A 22709-nucleotide genomic window follows, 5' to 3' on the forward strand; every position below is an offset into this window, starting at 1 on the left:
CTAGACACCCTATCTATGCCACTGTTTGCACACTTGTATCCCTCAGGTTTTCACACCTTCCCCAGCCAACAATGGGCCCTGATGGGCTCCACCCTTCCTGAAGTTCCTAAAATCTTTTACCGGCCCTGATTTGTTCTGGCCTTCCAGTTTATTTCCTTCCCTCTCCCCTACCCCACATCCCCAGTCTGAAGAAGAGTTCTGACCCAAAATGTCACCTGTTATTTTTCTCCAGGGATGCCGCCTGTCCCGCTGAGTTACTCTAGCATTTTGAGTCTATCCTTCCTGCACACTTGAGTTTGATTAATTGAGTGAAATGGAAACGTGGTCACAGTGTATTGACCACAAAAGTTCCAACTTTAAACATTCAGATCAACAGTGCAAAGATTTTGATTGATCGCAAATAATTGGGGATGGTGCATTTTGTTCAGTAATCATCTTTAATACAGGCAGTAATTCACTTTTCACTTCCACCCTTGATGTATCGGTAACATCCTTCCGTCCATAATAATTAAGTCTATATTTAACACCAACCAGTAGGAGTTCATTGGAGTATTTAGGCAAAAGAAATATAATCTAATTGCTACATCCCGGGGTAACCTATTACTCGATATTGAACTTGGGTCATTTATACTGTGTAATGGCAATTTTAAACGTTTCCAATGTCCAACTTATTATTGCTGTTGCTACACAGGCAAGGAGGAGTGGAATTTATGCAGTTGAGAACAAAAATGAATCCTCCAGTCGTTCTTTCCAGTTTCATAGATTTGTATTGAAGTACTTGTACAGACAAAGAAGTAAAGACACCAGATCCTCTTCATCCTTATACAAATCATAGCTTTCAGTTCTTACTATCTGAACTGGTAAAACTGTATTCCTTCTCCCGTGTCGGCTCCAGTCGATCTTACCACTCCCTGTGGTTTTGCTTGGCTGATCCGATGTACGTCACGCCCATCTACATATTAAAAGCCCACCCCAAGTTTACAAAATAATTCTGCAAGAAATATCTGGACAAAATAATAAAATATTCTAACAGTAACTAGCCTAAGCAAGAATGGCTCCTACATACTGCTTTGGATGTTGGAAGTGTTTTGTAGGTTGAACAAGAATAATCTTGAAGTATTGATGCATTTTTATATTTTGTTTAATGACAGATACTAAAGGGCAAGAGAGGCACAGTTGAAAGGAGATGTGCAGGAGGGATGGGGGTTTATGCCTGCAACACACTGCCAGGGCTGGGGAATGAGGGATATGGATCGTGTTCAGTGCAGACATTGTGTCCCTGTGCTGTACTCTTCTATATTCTGTCACAATCCTTTCCACATCCTTGGGGATCAAGCTGAAAGTCTATCTGTGTAGACTGAAAGTACCTGTTCGGTTGCTGAACTGTACTGTGTTCTATGTGAACTTCAGTTATAAATCTGTCATATTCTGCTGTATATCTGTTTGTGTATACACATATATACATACAAAAAATAAATTGCATCTCAAACTTTTGGGTAGTAATCTGTAAATTATGTATACACACACCCACACCCACACCCACACCCACACCCACACCCACACCCACACCCACACCCACACCCACACCCACACCCACACCCACACCCACACACCCACACACACCCACACAGACACCCACACACACACACCCCCACACACACACACACCCACACACACACACACACACACACACACATACATACACACACACATACACACACACATATATACACACACACCCACACACACACATACACCCACACCCACACCCACCCACACACACACACACACACACACACACACACACACACACACACACACACACACACACACACACATGCACTGCATGCATGTGTGTGTATATATATCTGAGATGAAGAGGAAGATTTAAGATGTGCAATATTAAAAACGTATTAAAACCCTGATTAGTGAAGGAACAATGGGAAGGAGGCCTTGGTAGATGGGGATTAAGCTGGTGTTAATGCATTCTAAGAGTATGTGTTGGTTTCATGGCACAATGAATGTAAAGGCAAACAAACACTGATTGTACTTTGTATGAATGAAAATGGAGTAAGCTGGTGGAACAGTAGGATTTAATAGAGATCTCCAGAAGACAGTGATTTATAGAGAAGTAATAGAAGCAAGCCCTGTGTTACACAGTCCAGGTTATGGAAATTCACCTGTACAGAATTCACAGATTACTACTCAAAAATTTGAGATGCAATTTATTTTCAACTCCAGTTTCTTGATGCATGTGTGGAGAACAGAGCCTTGCTTTACAGAACCAAAAGCTAGCAGAAACTCAATCCCAGGAGTTCCAGAGTCCCGGCTGCAGACGGCAAATCTACCCGCCGATCGGCGTGGAAGTCCCAATGAGGTAGAGATCGTCCGCCTAACCCGCCTCGGCATCACATTTCCAGAGGGAATTTCATGTGCACACGTAATTCTGTTCATCACAGTGGGAAAGAATATATTTCTGAGGAATACAACCCCCTCTCCCCACCTCTCCCCTGTAAAGGGAGGGCTTACCTGTATACCTGATAAAGGTAGGACTGTGGATTACTGGAGGTTGAAAGTGCAGAATGCACATATGACTACATTTTTTCCACTGGGGTTGCATTGGGCAAAGCTACAGATTCATGTGAGTGGGTATAAAAATTAAAAAATACTCTCTGTGGGTTTCTTAATAGCTTTAATGTTATGAGCTTCAACATGGTACATGTCCACCATGTTATTTTCTGACAACTGATGGTCCTTTAACCTGAACTAAATCACCAGAGCACTCCTAAAATTCCCCTCTCTCTCCCCCCACCCCCAGCTGGAAGCCCCCCGAAAATGTGGTGCCTAGGCCAGGTGAGATGGCCGATCTCGACCTCATTGGGACTTCCATGGCCGATCGGTGGGTCAAATTTGCGTCCTACAGCCGAGGCTCTGGAACTCCGGCCCAGCCAGAACCGGCAGATCCGTTCCCATGGCCGGCTTCCGAGGTCGACTCTGCGGCCCCCGGCGGCCTAGGCGGAACATTCCGACACCGTTGGACTCCACTCGGAGGCCGTGACCTCTGTTTGTCCGGCAAAATGGATAGCCCAGAGAGGCGCTGGAACCAAGGGTGACCTGTAGTACACTTTGCGCATGTGAGGAGCCCAACTAATCTAGGACAAAAGAAGATACTCGGGGTAATAAAATGTTTCCAAAGATGTAACGGAGGAGGCACAGTGGATGTTGTAAGCAGAAATAGTTGGGGTTCTGTTCCTTCCCCTATTTAAGATGTCTATACACAATCAACCTGCATGCTTTGTAAGATCTATATACAGTTATCAGGCACTGCATTGGATGTGAATAATCAGCAAAAAGTGTTGTGGGCTGAGATGAGAACTCTGCCGCAGAAGGTAGTTGAGGCCAGTTCATTGGCTATATTTAAGAGGGAGTTAGATGTGGCCCTTGTGGCTAAAGGGATCAGGGGGTATGGAGAGAAGGCAGGTACAGGATACTGAGTTGGATGATCAGCCATGATCATATTGAATGGCGGTGCAGGCTCGAAGGGCCGAATGGCCTACTCCTGCACCTATTTTCTATGTTTCTATGAGCTGTTTAATAATTCAGCATATCAGTCAAAAACATCTCCATAAAGAACTTTGGTTTCAGCATTTTAAATCTGAGAGTGCTGAGCTGAGGGGAAAGTGAGATGCTTGAAGCGAAATCAAGCATTGTTTAGTCGAATGCACATATAGAGAGAAGAAACTGACAAAACACGCACGTCTAATAGGTAGGAGGCAACCACAGATGCTGATTTACACTGAAGATAGACACGAAAATAGACAATAGGTGCAGGAGTAGAACATTCGGCCCTTTGAGCCAGCACCGTCATTCAATGTGATCATGTCTGATCATCCACAATCAGTACCCCGTTCCTGCCTTCTCCCCATATCCCCTGATTCCGCTATCATTAAGGGCTCTATCTAGCTCTCTCTTGAAAGCATCCAGAGAACTGGCCTCCACCGCCCTCTGAGGCAGAGAATTCCACAGACTCACAACTCTCTGTGTGAAAGGGTTTTCCCTCATCTCCATTCTAAATAGCTTACCTCTTATTCTTAAAAAGTGGTCCCTGGATCTGGACTCCCCCAACATCGGGAACATGTTTCCTGCCTCTAGCATGTCCAAACCCTTAATAATCTTATATGTTTCAATAAGATCCCGTCTTATCCTTCTAAAAAGCTGGAGTAGCTCAGTAGGACAGGTAGCATCTCTGGAGAGAAGGAACGGGTGATGTTTCGGGTCAAGACCCTTCTTCAGACTGAGAGTCAGGGGAATGGAAACAAGAGATATAGATGGCGATATAGAGAGATACAGAACAAAGAAATAAAATATATGCAAAAAATAGCGATGGTCAAAGAAGCGATCCATTGTCAGCTGTTGTCTGTATAACCTGTTCTCACCTGGCCCACAGCTCACAATGGATTGCTTCGTTGATTATTGTTGCATTTTTTGCATATCTTTTATTTCTTTGTTCCATATCTCTCTATATCGCCATCTATATCTCTTGTTTTCATCTCCCCTTATTCTCACTGAAGAAGGGTCTCGACCCGAAATATCACCCATTCCTTCTCTCCAGAGAAGCTGCCTGTCCCGCTGAGTTACTCTAGCATTTTCTGTCTACATCTGATGAGATTGAGTTTCTGCAAGCTGTTATTTTTTACTTCACCACATTCAGATGAAGTAGGATAAGCCAGAACCCAAGATCAGCAAATGTGAGTTGACAACCTGTTAGATACGTAGAGCTATCATCATCGGCTATCACTCAAAGTCAAGTATGATAGTCCTCGTGGTAGGTCCTTTCTGTGGTCCATGAGATGACTGGTGGCTGATTCTGGAGACACAGACCTTATCTCCAGGTGGGCACCCATGTGTGAGGTCTTCTAACATGGGGAGACTGGTGCATGGACAGCCACCACATGGTCCTTGATAGAGACAGACCCGGGTCCAACAGCATGGACTCCACCACGGCTGGGAGTCTCTGGCTGGTGCCTCCTCCTTCCACCTTCTGGCTGTTTGTGGTGCTCCACCTGCCTACCAGCCACCATACTCCACCTGTTCCACCGTGGAGGTCTTCCTCTTGGCCAGCCTCCCCTTCGACCAGCCCACCACGTGAAGTTCTCAGGATCGCAGGCACATGCAAGCTTCAACACCACAACAAGGTGATGAACTTCAGAGAAGTATAGAGCTGTACAACACAGAAACAGGCCCATCAGCCCAACACGTCCATGCCAACCAGCGATCTAACCCAACTAGCCCCACTTGTCTGTTCCTGGCCCATCTCTCTCCAAATCGTCTAATCCAGTAGAGTCTGAAGAACGGTCTCGACCCGAAACATCACCCATTCCTTCACTCCAGTGATGCTGCCTGTCCCACGGAGTTACTCCACCATTTTGTGCCTATCTTCGGTTTAAACCAGTATCTGCAGTTCCATCCTGCACTTCTTATCCCTCTACCTCTGTCCAAGAGTCTTTTAAATGTCCAAGTCATACCCGCCTCCACCACTTCCTCTGGCAGCTTGTTCCATATAAGCACCATGTAAGCATCTTTGGTGCTATGACCAGATCTGCCTTTTGTTGTTTATTCCACTATCCTTTAAGTTGCATCAAGACTCAATTTGATTTAGTCGGGCTGTGAGCACAGAATTGGCCTCAACCCAAGGTTGAAATTGGTCAATTGGTTGTTGACAAAGCTCTTCAAATGACTCATCATTGACCTTCATTGATGCGTGAGCATTAGTGACTACATTTTCAAAAGTTCCTTTAGAGGCACAGCATGGAAACAGACTCATCGGCCTGCTGAGTCCACGCCGACCAGCGATCAGCCAGCCGTACAGTAGATTTATCCAACACACCAGACAATTTTCAGAAGCCAATGAGCTTACAAACCCTCAAGTCTTTAAAATGTGAGAGAAACCCTGAGCTTCCCTAGAAAACGCATGCGGTCACGGGGAGAATGTACAAACTCCATACAGACAGCACCCGTAGTCGGGATTGAACCTGGGTCTCTGGCACTGTAAGGCAGCAACTCTACTGCGGCACCACTTTGCTGCCCCTAAAATGATATTTTATTTGTTTATGTTTAAGAAAAAACTGCAGATGCTAGAAAAATCGAAGGAAGACAAAAATGCTGGAGAAACTCAGTGGGTGAGGCAGCATCTATGGAGCAAAGGAATAGGTGACGTTTTGGGTCGAATTCCTTCCTTCGCTCCATAGTTGCTCCCTCTGACAATGGAGGAGACCTTGGACAGAAAATCAGTGTGGGAAAGGGAAGGGGAATTAAAGTGTTTAGCAACCGGGAGATCAGGTAGGTCCAGGCGGACTGAGCGAAGGTGTTGAACGAAACGAATGAATGAAATGAATGAAACGATCGCTCAGTCTACGTTTGGTTCCACCGATGTATAAAAGTCTGGATTTGGTCTACGACATGGAATTACCAATTATTCAGCATGGTTGTAACCGTGGGACAACAACACAGGTAACTGTAGAGTGAAGATCAATGTGGAGATGATTATGGAGTTTTGGCTGGAAAAAAGGAGATTATTTTATTTATTTAAAATTGTAGAAAAATAGGCAGTGGTCAGGCTAGAACGATAAAGATACTGAAGAAAAATACATAACAAAGTGCAGGTAAAGCTCAACTCTGGAGGGCCATCGTAGACTTTGGGAGCCGCGGTCTCCGGAAGGAAGCGGCCGTTTCGGAACTCCAAGCCGCAGAGAGTGTTCTTCTGTTCCAACGCCGGAGTTCCATCATCCCGGCGAGTGGGCCTGAAACATCGGGCCGCAGCAGCAGCGACTACGGAGGCCTCAATAGGCCCCGACCACGGGTGAACATCGAGGAAGTGGACTGAACTTTGCTGCCTTCCCTCACAGTGGGAAACGTTGATTCCGCTTGGGGGGATGTTTTTTATGTTTAATGTTAAATTCTATAATGTTGTGTTTATTTTATTTGTGTGCTGCAATGGCAACTCAAATTTCACTGCACCAATGTGACGATAAACCTCCTTTGTCCTTTGATGGAATCGTTGGAGGTTGTTCAGGAAATATCTAATGGCATTCTTTGCAAGAAATTGTCAATGCTAAAGCCTTTGGAGAATATATATATATATATATATATATATTAATTAATATAAAACATAACTATACCTGAAGGTATTTTATCTTGTATTCTTTGACACCCCCCCATACCCAATAACAGCACTATCCTGTTGATGCTTTTCATTGATTAAAGGGCCTGTCCCACTGTACGAGGTAATTCAAGAGCTCTCCCGAGTTTAAAAAAAAGTCAAACTCATGGTAAGCACGTAGAATGAGCGTAGCGGGTACGTCGGAGCTCGGACGTCTGTTAACGCTAATGGCTAACGCTCGTAACGCTAATGGCAGGTACTCGGGAAACGCGGTAAGCTCGTGAAGACTCGTGAAGATTTTTCAAACATGTTGAAAAATGTTCATGAGAGCCCGAGTACCTACGAGCGGCTATTACCGTAATTCTCCAAGTTCGAATCAGGGGAAACTCGGGAGAACTCTTGAAATAGATCGTACAGTGGGACAGCCCCTTTAGATTACTTGGTAACTGCTCCTCATGCTCTTAAATATTAGATAGCTAACATTTACTGTTTAGAAAGATATGGATGCTGGAGAATTTGGGGTGGTTAATAGTGATATCTCAAAGATAGTCGACATTACATGACAGGCGATGCTGGGGGTCTCTACACTCCACGTAGATAAACACCAGGTTTGATCTAGCATATCCTGGGACATGTTGGCAAGCGAGGGAAGAAGCGTGGCTAATGTTGTGGCTCTATTTAAGAAAATAAATATATGTAAACCACAGTATCGTTCTATCATCAGTGGTCAGTAATTCAGGAAAGGGAATCTGAGCGACAGAATCTACGTGCATTTGCAAAGGCAAGGACTGACTGGGGATAGTCAAAGGTAGACACAAAATGCTGGAACAACTCAGCGGGACAGGCAGCATCTCCGGAGAGAAGGAACGGGTGACGTTTCAGGTCGAGACAGTTAACATGGCTTAGTGCATGGGAAATCATGTCTTTCTAATTAGTTTGAGTTCTTTGAAGAGGTGACCACGAAGATTCAGGGCAGTGTGGTAGACATATAGTGTATGCGGACTTTAGCAAGGTCTTTGCCAAGATACCACATGATAAAATGGTCTTGAAGGTTAGATCACGTGGGATCCAAGACAAGCTAGCTAACTGAATACAAAATTGGCTTCAACGACAAAGGGTGGAGGTGGGTGGAAGTTTTTTCAGACTGGAGGTATGTGCAGGTGACGTGCCACAGGGATTGGTGGTGGGTCCACAGTTGTTCCTTCATTATATTAATGATGTGGACATAATGTAAGAGGCATGGTTAATAACATTTGAGGATTACACTAACATTTTTGGTCTAGTAGATAGGTGAAGAAGGTTATCTAAGATTACAATTGTTCACAATTGCACAAGCTATAGGAGTAGAATTAGGCCATTCGCCTCATCAATTCCACTCCGCCATTCAATCATGACTGATCTCTGCCTCCTAATCCCATTTTCCCGCCTTCTCCCTATAACCCTTGACACCCGTTCTGATCAAGAATTTTTCTATCTTGATATCTATCTATTGGATCAGGATTGGATCTTGTGGGTCAACAGGACAAGGAACAGCAGAGTTTAATTTGGATAAACGCGAGGCATGGCATTTTGCGAGAACAAACCAAGGCAGGATTTCCACAGTCAATGATTTAAGGTCATTAGGAATAGGAGTGGAATTAAGCCATGCGGCCCATCAAGTCTATCCCGCCATTCTATCATGGCAGGCCTATATCTCATTTTCCTGCCTTCTCCCCATAACCTCTGACACCTGCACTAATCCTGGGGAGTGTTACAGAACAAAGACCCAGGGATGCAAGAATATAGTTCCGTCAATGTTGCAACAGGTAAATATGAAGAAGACATTGGCATGCTCATGTTCATCGGTCAGGATATTGAATACAGGAGTTGGGATGTCATGCTACCACTGTACAGGGCATTGGTAAAGCCACATTTAGAGTGTTGTGCACACTTCTGGCTGGCCTGCTATATGAAGGATGTCATTAAACGGGATGAGCAACAAAGATTTACAAGGTCTGGAAGGTTTAAGTCATAAGGAGAAGGTGGATCAGGTCTTTTTTTCCCCATGGAGTGATCTTTATAGAGGTTTATAAAATCATCAGGGTTAGAGTAAAGGTGGATAGCCACAGTCTACATCCCAGATTAAGGGAGTATAAGACTAGAGGACAGTTCTAAATTGAAAGCTTTGAAATGGACTTGAGTGGCAACTTTTTCAAGCAGAGGGTGGGCTGCGTATGGAACTAGCTGTTAGACAAAATATTTAAGGCACGTAAAATAACATTTAACAGACATTTGGACAGGTACATGGATATAGATAGCAGTCTGAAGAAGGGTCTCAACCCAAAATGTCACCCATTCTTCTCTCCAGAACTGCTACCTGTTGAAGGTTACGTGACAGGAAGCTCGCGCCCCCTATCAACATACACGGACATGAAGAATGATTCTCCGTGTATGTTGATAGGGTTACTCCAGCTTTATATGTCTATCTTTGGTTGAAACCAGCATCTGAAGTTCCTTCCTACGGATGGATAGGAAACGTTTGGAGGAATTTAGGACAAGCCCAGGCAGTGGGACAAGCTCAGTTAGGCAACCTGGCGACATGGACAAGTTGGGCTAAAGGACCTGATTCTGTGCTGTATTACTGACTATGTGACTCGAAGGGAAATGGTGCAAGTGGTGGTTAGGTCTCCAGGTAATTATTGTCTATTCACTTCTCATTTAGGTGCCAAGAATCAACCGTGGGTCCAGTTCAGAAGGAAGAATGTTGGGCTTCCAGAAAACACTTCGTACAGTGATCTGTCTGCCTTCCTCACCACGGCCAATGATGACACGGGAGTGGAGCGATTCCCCTATCTCCTGGGCTACGAAGCCAATAAAACAGGTGAGGAATGCTAAATTTGTGATTTAAAAAACATTCCTGGGAGTTCAGCAGCTGATAAATTAAAAACACTTTGATATACTTGTTGACTATGGATACAGCAGACATCAACAAGTCACTGATGTGACAATTGCAACATTGGAAGCCAAACCGTTATTTCTAGTGATGCACTGAATATTGCCTTTTTCTTTTTTTTTTGTCATTTTTTGTCGTTTTGGGTCGAAACGTCGTCTATTCCTTCGCTCCATAGTTGCTCCCTCTGACAATGGAGGAGACCTTGGACAGAAAATCAGTGTGGGAAAGGGAAGGGGAATTAAAGTGTTTAGCAACCGGGAGATCAGGTAGGTCCAGGTTTTCATTTTTCATTGCAAGTTTTTATTTAGTTGTTTGTTTCCTTCCCAAAGACATGCCCAAAGACAGGAAAGATTGGCGAAATAAACACCAATGTATTGGGGAAAGACACAAAGTGGGTCAGGCAGCATCTCTGGAGAATGTTTCGGGTCGGGATGCTTGTCCAGTGCTTCTGGTGGTGGGGGAGAAAGCTGGAAGAGAGGAGGGGCAGGACAAAGCATGACGAGTGATAGGTGAATAAAGGTGAGGGGCGGGGGTTTGAAAGGCAGATGGTTGGACAAAGGCCAGGAAGTTCAACCTATCCATGTTCTCCAGAGAAGCTGCCTGACCCGCTGAGTTAGTCCAACACTTTTTTTTGTAAACCAGCATCTGCAGTTCCTTGTGCGTGCAAGTAATAATAATAATAATAATTAATTTTATTTATGGGCGCCTTTCAAAAGTCTCAAGGACACCTTACAGAATTTAACAAGAGTAGAAAACATATAATCGGAGTAAAACAAATAATAAAGACATCACCAATACACAAATTAAAGACAGAATTCGATCCAAAGACAAAAAAATCAAAAACACAATGTGAAGAGAGAGCAGTGGCAGCTAAACCGCGCCAGCGTCCACTCTCCCTTCCGACAGCCATCTTGGACACAAACTAAAATAATCACTTACACACAAAAATCATCCCCCCACAATGGTTACCACTGTGGGTGAAGGCACAATGTCCAGTCCCCATCCCCAGTTCTCCCAAAGTCAGGCCTATTGAGGCCTCCGCTATTGCCTCTACGGAAGCCCGATGTTCCTGGCCGTTCTCGCCGGGTGCTGTCGCCCCGGCGTCGGGAGAGTCCTCTCAGCGGCTGGGCCACCTGGAACGGCCGCTTCCTTACCGGAGACCGCGGCTTCCGAAGCCGACAAGGCCGCGCCGGTTTGGAGCTCCCAGGCTCCCGATGTTGAAGTCGGCGCCGCCCGCTCTGCTCCGCAGACCCGCAGCCCGGAGGAGTTGAACTCGGCGGTCACAGCTCACCGGAGCTCCAGCGCGTCGATCCAGCGCAGCGACCCAGGCAAGGCATCGCCCGCTCCGCGATAGCGCTCCAGCACTGTGCCGCCACCGAAGCCGAGGTGCTGGGCGATCCCCGCCAGGAAACGGCGCTCCACGCCCGCTGGTAGGCCACGAGGACGGGTCGACGGGGCAGCCCGGAGAAAAAGCTACCTCACCGACCAGGTAGGGACCTAGAAGTATAGTTACCCCCTTCCCCCCACATTAAAAAGTCTATTTCTCCCACAAACAAAACACAGGACTCACTAGAACTACAAAAAAATGAGTGAATTAAATGGACGGCTGTCGGTTAGCAGCCGCTCCCCAAGATGGCTCCTCCTCCTCAAGTATATTGGTGATACTCAGCAGGTCACAGGCATCATCTGGAGAGAAAAAATAGAATTGACATTTGACGTCTGAGACATTTCATCAGAATTGTCGACACGTGACGCCTGTATGGTCGTGCGTAGTCGCCCAAAGAGTCGTACCTTTTTCTGGTCGCCGCAGGATTTTCAACACGTTGAACATTTTCGGCCACCTGCTGCGACTATGATGGGTGCCGGCAGTCGCTGAAAAAATCGCATAAGTGGGACAGGCTCCTTAAGAGAACAGGGAGATTATCTGTTATAGAGTGGAGACCAAGTTTACCCAAGTAAAGTATCGCTTCTGGTGCTTCAGTTATTCAGAGCAAGAAGTAATGCTGATTAAATCTGGAAGAATATATAAGGAAGATGGTGAAGGTTGTCTGAGAGAACAAAATCTAATGCTGGAGGTGTGCGAGAGAGAGAGACATTGCATTGATAGAAATCTGGAATGTCTCAGGAAATTCCCAGGATATCAGGTTGCATCGGCAGTGAGAAACTCCGAGGTTAATATGGCAGGTGAACAATACTGGCCCATGCTGCCACAAACAGCAAAGGCTGGCTATCTGAAAATGTTGAATTCAGTATCAAGCCTCAAGGACCAACGGCAGGGGGAATTGGCAAAATAAATGCAAAAATACTGGAGGATACCATGGGCTTTGTTGGAACAGTGTAAGGTGCTGAAGGCAGACGTCAGAGTGGGATGGGGAGTTAAAGTGAGAGCTGACTGCAAGCTCAGGATCACTCTGGTAAACTTGGCACAGTTCAGGCTGCAAAGCCTCCCAATTCTGAAGATGACTGCATCTGACACCTTCCTTTATCCTTAACTTCAGACTTTAGAGAGATAGGATGGGAATTGGCCCTTCGGCCCACCAAGTGGGCGGCATGGTGGTGCAGCGGTAGAGTTGCTGCCTTACAGCGCTTGCAGCACCGGAGACCCGGGATCGATCCCGACTTCGGGTGCCGTCTGTATGGAGTTTGTACCTTCTCCCCATGACCACATGGGTTTACTCCGAGATCTTCAGTTTCCTCCCACACTCCAAAGACATACAGGGTTGTAGGTTAATTGGCCTGGTATAAGTGCAAATTCTCCCTAGTGTGTGTAGGATGGTGTTAATGTGCGGGGATCGCTGGTCGGTGCGGACTCGATGGGCTGAAGGGCATGTTTCCACGCTGTATCTCTAAATTAAACTAAACTAAAGTCTGAGCCAACCAGTGATCACTACACACTATCCTACACACTAGGGATAATATACAATTTTTATCGAAGCCAATTAATCTATAAACCTGTATGTCTTTGGAGTGTGGGAGGAAACCGGAGAACCCGGAGAAAACCCACGTAGTCACAGGGAGAACGTACAAACTCCGTACAGACAGCACCCGTGGTCAGGGTCGACCCGGGTCTCTTACACTGGCAGGACAGCTCGGACAATTCCTGAAACTAGGACTACACTGAAAGTGTCCTGGTCTTTATTGTCGTGAGATTCACTTTGTCTTTATTATGTTCTAGCAGAAGAGTTGATCTGTTTAAACTCTGAATCAAAATTGCAGAAATAAGAATATATTATCAGCAACATGGGTTTTCTTGCCATAGAGGGAGTACAGAGAAGGTTCACCAGACTGATTCCTGGGATGTCAGGACTTTCATATGAAGAAAGACTGGATAGACTCGGTTTGTACTCGCTAGAATTGAGAAGATTGAGGGGGGATCTTATAGAAACTTACAAATTTCTTAAGGGGTTGGACAGGCTAGATGCAGGAAGATTGTTCCCGATGTTGGGGAAGTCCAGAACAAGGGGTCACAGTTTAAGGATAAGGGGGAAATCTTTTAGGACCGAGATGAGGAAAACATTTTTCACACAGAGAGTGGTGAATCTCTGGAATTCTCTGCCACAGAAGGTAGTTGAGGCCAGTTCATTGGCTATATTTAAGAGGGAGTTAGATGTGGCCCTTGTGGCTAAAGGGATCAGGGGGTATGGAGAGAAGGCAGGTACAGGATACTGAGTTGGATGATCAGCCATGATCATATTGAATGGCGGTGCAGGCTCGAAGGGCCGAATGGTCTACTCCTACTCCTTTTCTATGTTTCTATGTAACATCAGCCTGTCTGCCAGTCTCTCAAAATGCAAGTTGCGTTTATCTCTGAAGAGATTGGATGTGATGGAGTGTATAAATAGAAACACGTTGGATGGAACTGGCACCTCTTGCTTTAATTCCATCCCCCGATGGGGATCTCACTGAAAAACATTGCGATAGTAACCTAAATCAATTACCTCCTTTGGCAGCTCGTTCTGTGGCCCCACCACATTTGTGTAAAAAAGGGTTCCTGTTAAATCTTTCCCCCCTGACCTTAAACCTATGTCCTCGGGTTCTTGATTCCTCTACTCTAGGCTAATGACTCTGCACATTTACCCGATCTATTCCTGCCATACTTTTGTACACGTGTATAAGAATCAAGAGAGAGAGTCAAGTGTTTTATTGTCGATCTGTCCCAAACAGAACAATGACATTCTTACTTGCAGCAGCACAATGGTATATGTAAACATAGTACACTGTAAACAATATCATAAACAAGAGAGAAAAGTCCATGTGTGTATATACTGTATACACACTTACTCACAAATACTGTATATACTTGCAACATTTTCTGTATATATATCCACACATACGTACACAAAACAAAGAATAGTAGTGCAATAATAACAACAATAGTCTATTGTAGGTCACAGCTTATTTGGAGGTTGTAGTGTTTAATAGCCTGATGGCTGTAGGGAAGAAGCTGTTCCTGAACCTAGACGTTACAGTTTTCAAGCTCCTGTACCTTCTTCCTGATGGCAGGGATGAAATGAGTGTGTGGCCAGGGTGGTGTGGGCCTCTGATAATGTTGGCTACCTTTTTGATGCAACGACTCCGGTAAATCCCTTCAATGTTGGGGAGGTCAGAACCGGTGATGGACTGGGCACTGGTCACAACTTTTTGCAGTCTTCTTTGCTTTTGGGCGTTCACGTTGCCGAACCAGGCCGTGATGCAACCAGTCAATATGCTCTCTACTGTACACCTGTAAAGGTTCAAGAGAATCCTCTCTGATATGCAGAATCTCTGTCATCTTCTCTGGAAATAGAGGTGATGATGCGCATTCTTTATAATCGCATCAATGTGCTGGGTCCAGGAATGGTCTTCATAAATATGCACGCCCAGGAATTGAAACTTTTGACTCTCTCCAACATATTAACAGTATTGTGGGTCCTTCCTCTTCCAAAGTCCACAATCAGTTCATTGATCCTTCTGACATTGAGAGCCAGGTTGCTGTGCTGGCACCATTTGGTCAATCGGTCGATCTCACCTCTATACTCTTGACTCATCATCATCTGTAATTCATCCAACAACGGTGGTGTCGTTGGCGAACTTGGAAGATGCAGATGGCACAGTGTCCGGCTATACAGTCGTGAGTATACAGTGAGTAGAGCAGGGGGCTGAGCACGCAGCCTTGAGGTGCTCCAGTACTGATTGTTACTGAGGATAAAGTGTTTTCTGCCAATTCAAACAGACTGTGGTCTGTGGATGAGGAAGTCGAGGATCCAGTTCTGGTAACCAGTTTGGAGGGGATTAGGGGTGGCAGTGTGAGCTGTGAGGAAGATGCGATGAGGCTGCAGGGTGATACGGATAGGTTGGGTGAGTGGGCAGATGCAGTATAAAGTGGAAGAAAGATTATTATCTGAATGTTGTCAGATTAGGAGAAGGGGAGGTGCAACGAGATCTGGCTGTGCTTGTACATCAGTCACTGAAAGTAAGCATGCAGGTACAGCAGGCAGTGAAGAAAGCTAATGGCATGTTGGACTTCATTGCAAGAGGATTTAGAAACATAGAAACATAGAAATTAGGTGCAGGAGTAGGCCATTCGGCCCTTCGAGCCTGCGCCGCCATTCAATATGATCATGGCAGATCATCCAACTCAGTATCCTGTACCTGCCTTCTCTCCATACCCCCTGATTCCTTTATCCACAAGGGCCACATCTAACTCCCTCTTAAATATAGCCAATGAACTGGCCTCAACTACCTTCTGTGGCAGAGAATTCCAGAGATTCACCACTCTCTGTGTGAAAAATGTTTTCCTCATCTCTGTCCTAAAAGATTTCCCCCTTATCCTTAAACTGTGACCCCTTGTTCTGGACTTCCCCAACATCGGGAACAATCTTCCTGCATCTAGTCTGTCCAACCCCTTAAGAATTTTGTAAGTTTCTATAAGATCCCCCCTCAATATTCTAAATTCTAGCGAGTACAAACCGAGTCTATCCAGTCTTTCTTCATATGAAATTCCTGACATCCCAGAAATCAGTCTGGTGAACCTTCTCTGTACTCCCTCTATGGCAAGAATGTCTTTCCTCAGATTAGGAGACCAAAACTGTACGCAATACTCCAGGTGTGGTCTCACCAAGACCCTGTACAACTGCAGTAGAACCTCCCTGCTCCTATACTCAAATCCTTTTGCTGTGAATGCTAACATACCATTCGCCTTCTTCACTGCCTGCTGCACCTGCATGCCTACTTTTAATGACTGGTGTACCATGGCACCCCAGTCTCGTTGCATCTCCCCCTTTCCTAATCGGCCACCATTCAGATAACAGTCTACTTTCCTGTTTTTGCCACCAAAGTGGATAACCTCACATTTATCCACATTATGCTGCATCTGCCATGCATTTGCTCACTCACTCAGCCTATCCAAGTCACCTTGCCGCCTCCTAGCATCCTCCACACAGCTAACACTGCCCCCCCAGCTTCGTGTCATCCGCAAACTTGGAGATGTTGCATTCAATTCCCTCGTCCAAATCATTAATATATATCGTAAATAGCTGGGGTCCCAGCACTGAGCCTTGCGGTACCCCACTAGTCACTGCCTGCCATTGTGAAAAGGACCCGTTTACTCCTACTCTTTGCTTCCTGTCTGCCAGCCAGTTCTCTATCCACATCAATACTGAACCCCCAATACCGTGTGCTTTAAGTTTGTATACTAATCTCTTATGTGGGACCTTGTCGAAAGCCTTCTGAAAGTCCAGATATACCACATCCACTGGTTCTCCCTCATCCACTCTACTAGTTACATCCTCGAAAAATTCTATAAGATTCGTCAGACATGATTTACCTTTCATAAATCCATGATAACTTTGTCCAATGAATTCACCACTTTCCAAATGTGCTGCTATCCCATCTTTAATAACTGATTCTAGCAGTTTCCCCACTACCGACGTTAGACTAACTGGTCTGTAATTCCCCGTTTTCTCTCTCCCTCCCTTTTTAAAAAGTGGGGTTACCCTCCAATCCTCAGGAACTACTCCAGAATCTAAAGGGTTTTGAAAAATTATCACTAATGCATCCACTATTTCTGGGGCTACTTCCTTAAGTACTCTGGGATGCAGCCTATCTGGCCCTGGGGATTTATCGGCCTTTAATCCATTCAATTTACTTAACACCACTTCCCGGCTAACCTGGATTTCACTCAGTTCCTCCATCTCATTTGACCCCCGGTCCCCTGCTATTTCCGGCAGATTATTTATGTCTTCCTTAGTGAAGACAGAACCAAAGTAGTTATTCAATTGGTCTGCCATGTCCTTGTTCCCCATGATCAAGTCACCCGTTTCTGACTGCAAGGGACCTACATTTGCTTTAACTAATCTTTTTCTCTTCACATATCTATAAAAGCTTTTGCAGTCAGTTTATGTTCCCTGCCAGTTTTCTTTCATAATCTATTTTCCCTTTCCTAATTAAGCCCTTTGTCCTCCTCTGCTGGACTCCTAATTTCTCCCAGTCCTCTGGTAGGCTGCGTTTTCTGGCTAATTTGTACGCTTCATCTTTTATGTTGATACTATCCCTGATTTCCCTTGTTATCCACAGATGCACTACCTTCCCTGATTTATTTTTTTGCCAAACTGGGATGAGCAATTGTTGTAGTTCATCCATGCAGTCTTTAAATGCCTTCCATTGCATATCCACCGTCAACCCATTAAGAATCAATCGCCAGTCTATCTTGGCCAATTCACGTCTCATATTCTCAAAGTTACCTTTCTTTAAGTTCAGGACCCTTGTTTCTGAATTAACGATGTCACTCTCCATCCTAATGAAGAACTCAACCATATTATGGTCACTCTTGCCCAAGGGGCCACGCACAACAAGACTGCTAACTAACCCTTCCTCATTACTCAATACCCAATCTAGAATAGCCTGCTCTCTCGTTGGTTCATCTACATGTTGGTTTAGAAAACTATCCCGCCTACATTCCAAGAAATCCTTTTCCTCAGCACCCTTGTAAAATTTGATTCACCCAATCTATATGTAGATTGAAGTCACCCTTTATAACTGTTTTACCTTTGTTGCACGCATTTCTAATTTCCTGTTTGATGCCAACCCTAACTCCACTACTACTGTTAGGTGGCCGGTACACCACTCCCACTAGCGTTTTCTGCCCCTTAGTGTTTCGCAGCTCTACCCATATCAATTCCACATCCTCCAAGCTAATGTCCTTCCTTTCTATTGCGTTAATCTGCTCTCTAACCAGCAACGCGACCTCACCTCCTTTCCCTTTCTGTCTATCCCTCCTGAATATTGAATACCCCTGGATGTTCAGCTCCCAGCCTTGGTCACCCTGGAGCCATGTCTCCGTGATCCCAACTATATCATAGTCATTAATAGCTATCTGCACATTCAACTCATCCACCTTATTACGAATGCTCCTTGCATTGAGACTCAAAGCCTTCAGGCTTGTTTTTACAACACTCTTACCCCTTATACAATTATGTTGAAAAGTGGCCCTTTTTGATTTTTGCCCTGTATTTGTCTGCCTGCCACTTTTACTTTTCACCTTGCTTCTACCCTCATTTCACACCCTACGCTCACACATTTAAGAAACCCTTTCCCTTTAACTCCATCCTGAACTATCCCATTCGACACCCCACCCCCCTTATTCAGTTTAAAACCACCCGTGTAGCAGTGGCAAACCTGCCTGCCAGAATGCTGGTCCGCCACCTGTTAAGATGCAATCCGTCCCTTTTGTACAGTTCCCCCTTACTCCAAAACAGATCCCAGTGATCTAAGAATCTAAATCCCTGCTCCGTGCACCAGTTCCTCAGCCACACATTCAGGTCCCGTATCTCCCTGTTCCTGCTCTCGCCAGCACGAGGAACTGGAAGCAAACCGGAGATAACAACCCTGGAGGTCCTGCTTTTCAGCACTTTTCCGAGCTCTCTAAAGTCACGCTGCAGAATATTCATCCCCTTCTTTCCGACATCATTTGTGCCGACATGCACTACCACTTCCGGCTGTTCACCTTCGCCCTTGAGGATTCTCTGCATTCTGTCCATGACATCCTGGATCCTGGCACCAGGAAGGCAGCACACCATCCTCGCATCCCGTCTGTTGCCGCAGAAACCCCTGTCCATTCCTCTCACAATGGAGTCTCCCACTACAATGGCGTTGCCTGACTTTGGTCTTTTTGGTTTCGGCTCAACAGCCCTATTCGCATCGCAAGCCAGTCCGCCGCTCAGTGTAAACACGTCTTCTGTCCCGACAGCTTCTAAGTGGGTGAACCTGTTCACAAGAGGTACAACACCTGAGGACATTTGCATTCCATGCTTCCCTCCCTTTCTCACTGTCTCCCACCTTCTCTCTTCCAGTACCTTAGGTGTAACAATCTTACTGTAGGACTTGTCGAGGAACGACTCCGTTTCGCGGACGAACCCGAGGTCATCCACTTGCATCTCCAGTTCCCCAACACGGTCCTTCAGGAGCTCTACCTAGATGCACTTGTCACATTTGTAGCAGCCAGAGGCACCAGCGGTGTCCTTGACCTCCCGCATTCTGCAAGCATCACACTGAATCAGCTTGCCTGACATCTCCTTCTTTCGTCTCTCCCTCTGCAGTGTTTTGCGTAGCCTCCTCGCCAAAGACTCTCGAGCCAAAGACTCACACTTTTCTCACAGGGCCGCTTCCTCACTGCCGCTCCCTAAGAGCAGTCTTGCTTATATTGACTGATAAATTGCCTAATTTACCAATTTACAAACCAAATTCCTCAGTTTTCAACTGTTTTCACCCCTCTGACTCACTTCTCTCCTCACACTTGGGCTAGAGCCAATCATTGTCTTCTCCTGCTGTTGCTTCCAAATCTACAGCAGCTCTGAGTAAAGTCTGCCTGTGCTTTGCCTCTCCTTTTCAACTGTTTTCACCCCTCTGACTCACTTCTCTCCTCCCACTTGGGCTAGAGCCAATCAGTGTTTTCTCTTGCTTATCTCCTCCTGCTGTTGCTTCCAAATCTACAGCAGCTCTGTGTTTAGGAGCAAGGATGTCCTACTGCAGTTGTACAGGGTCCTGGTGAGACCGCACCTCGAGTATTGTGTGCTATTTTGGTCTCCTAAGTTGAGGAAGGACATTATTGCTATTGAGGGAGTGCAGCGTAGGTTCACAAGGTTAATTCCCGGGATGGCCGGACTGTCATATGATGAAAGAATGGAGCGACTGGGCTTGTATTCACTGGAATTTAGAAGGATGAGAGGTGATCTTATAGAAACATATATGATTCTTAAAGGATTGGACAGGCTAGATGTAGGATAAATGTTCCCGATGTTGGGGGAGTCGAGAACCAGGTGTCGACCCATTCCTTTTATCCAGAGATGCTGCCTAACCTGCTGAGTTACTCCAGCTTTTGTTGTCTATCTTCGGTATAAACCAGTTCCTTCATACAGGAGGAACTGTAGATGATGGAATCATGAACAAAAAACATGGTGCTGGAGTAACTCTAGTGGGTCAGTCACCATGCCTGGAGAACATGAATAAGTTTGAGGAAAGGTCCCCACACGATTCAAATCTGATGGGTAAAGACCTGCAATGTCCCCCATCCATGTCCTCCAGAGATGCTGCCTGGCCTGCTGAGTTACTCCAGCACTTTGTGTTTTATTTCACAGTTATCTGTTGTGGTGGGGGTGCTGACAGTGTTTTTCTTATCTTTGATTTAATGCAGTGAATCGCTCCAGGTTTGAACTGACTCCTGTGGCTGCCATCAGCATTCACCTGTTCACCAGCAATGGGTCTCGTGTCAAAGTCTCGGGCCCCATTGACGTCTCTGTTCCTTTGCCCACTGACGGCCTTGTGACAACTATGAGAAACATCCCAGTCTGGAGGTTTGAGAGGAAGATTGGTGAGTAACCTCTGGGGAGATGGACGGTTTGAATCAGTTTGTATTGAACCTATAAAGCGATACAGTGGAAAATTTACAAAAACGACGAGAGGATGAGGAAAATCTCATCAGGTAACAGAGTGAGAAAGAGATGTGCGGCACGGTGGCGCTGCGGTAGAGTTGCAACCTTACAGCGCCAGAGACCTGGATTCGATCCTGACTACAGATGCTGTCTGTGTGGAGTTTGTACGTTCTCCCTGTGTCCGTGTGCATTTTCTCCGGATGCTCCGGTTTCCTCCCACTCTGTAGGTTAATTGGCTTGGTAAAATTGTGAATTGTCCCTAGTGTGTGTAGGATGGTGTCCGTGTGCGGGGATCACTGGTTGGTGTGGACTTGGTGGGCTCGAAGGGCCTGTTTCCGCGCTGTATCTCTAAACTAAACTAAACCAATGTTTCAGATTGATGACGTTGCATATTTAATAAGTTAATTTTTTTAATCCCTTTTTGGAAAATAGTGTTTGCTGGTAATGCCGCTGCCATGTACTGGTATTACCAGCCACACTGGCACTGCCTTTGATCCCTGAAACAGATAACACCTCCATCCCTAGCTCGCTAGGAAGATACATGTAAGCTTCCCCCTTGATGTACCAGGGTCATTGTGGTGAGGCTTTGTGTGCAGGGTTACAGAACCTTGGTTAAATGATGAAGATGGTTGGTGCTGTGGTCCGAAGATAGGAATGTGCCTCTCATTGAACTTGAAGACCTTTGTGTTACTTCGTGACCACCCTACCATTGAGGTAGCAAAATCTGGGAAATAAGTAAGTAAGTAAGTAAGTAAGTTTATTGGCCAAGTATTCACATACAAGGAATTTGCCTTGGTATTTTGGATGTCCTTCGTTGAACAGAGTATTATCAATCTATGAATTAACTGGGAATAGACTGAAATTGCTTGTAATGCTCACTCTGAGATAAGTGAAATTCAATTTGTTTCTGCTCATCTACGCAAGAGGACATTCTGTATTCCTTGAGCTATCTTGCATTGGACATTCTTACATCGCTACAGCTGAAATCTTTGTTATATTTTGTCACCTCCAATTGGATCTGAAATGTTGTGGTTGTCACTTTGTTGATCACTGCTTCATCTCATGCAACTGGTACTTCTCTCTAGGAACGTAATTGATAAAGCCGTGTCTCGTTTATTTGTAACACAATGTGTGATTTCTGGACAAGTCACATTCTCTCGCTGAGCCATATAATTTTATTACCAATGTGTTCAATTTACAACATGGTGTTATCACTTAACATGTTTTTGAAAACACCCCCTGGCTATTTGGAGTCGTGTTTTAGTACCGTTTCACAGTGAACAACTTGATCTGCAAATTCATAGCTCTCAGATTTAAAAAATAAAATGAATGAAGTTGAGCAAGCCTAACTTGAGCAAAACTTCATATTGGTTTGGCGTGCTCAAGTGCTGACTGCTCAGCATCTGATTTCATTCTACCATCAACTCCCAGCTCTTCCAACAACTCCCAACAGCAGTAGAGTTACTGCCTTACAAATACAAATACAAATTGCCTTTATTGTCATTCAAACAACAGAGGTTTGAATGAAATTCCGTTCCCTGCAGTCATAACAGTAAAATAAACATAACACACAATTACCACAGGTTCACGCAAACATCCATCACAGTGAATCTCCAAACACCTCCTCACTGTGATGGAAGGCAAAATTCCTATCTCTTCCCTGTTCTTTGTTCTTCTCCCGCGTCGAGACGATCGAGGCTCCTGATGTAAA

The 22709-nt window shown here is 45.3% G+C and overlaps 1 protein-coding gene across 1 annotated transcript in view; it reads left to right on the top strand.

Moving 5' to 3' along the window:
- fam171a2 (family with sequence similarity 171 member A2) overlaps window positions 1-22709 on the top strand; it is a 286830-nt gene that overhangs the window by 185737 nt on the left and 78384 nt on the right. Inside the window, exons 4-5 of the mRNA XM_033035411.1 lie at window positions 9861-10019; window positions 20761-20937. Coding sequence (XP_032891302.1) covers window positions 9861-10019; window positions 20761-20937 — 336 coding nt within the window. The remainder of the gene's footprint in view (window positions 1-9860; window positions 10020-20760; window positions 20938-22709) is intronic.

This window comes from Amblyraja radiata, chromosome 16, assembly GCF_010909765.2.
Source record: "Amblyraja radiata isolate CabotCenter1 chromosome 16, sAmbRad1.1.pri, whole genome shotgun sequence".
Taxonomy (NCBI): domain Eukaryota; kingdom Metazoa; phylum Chordata; class Chondrichthyes; order Rajiformes; family Rajidae; genus Amblyraja; species Amblyraja radiata.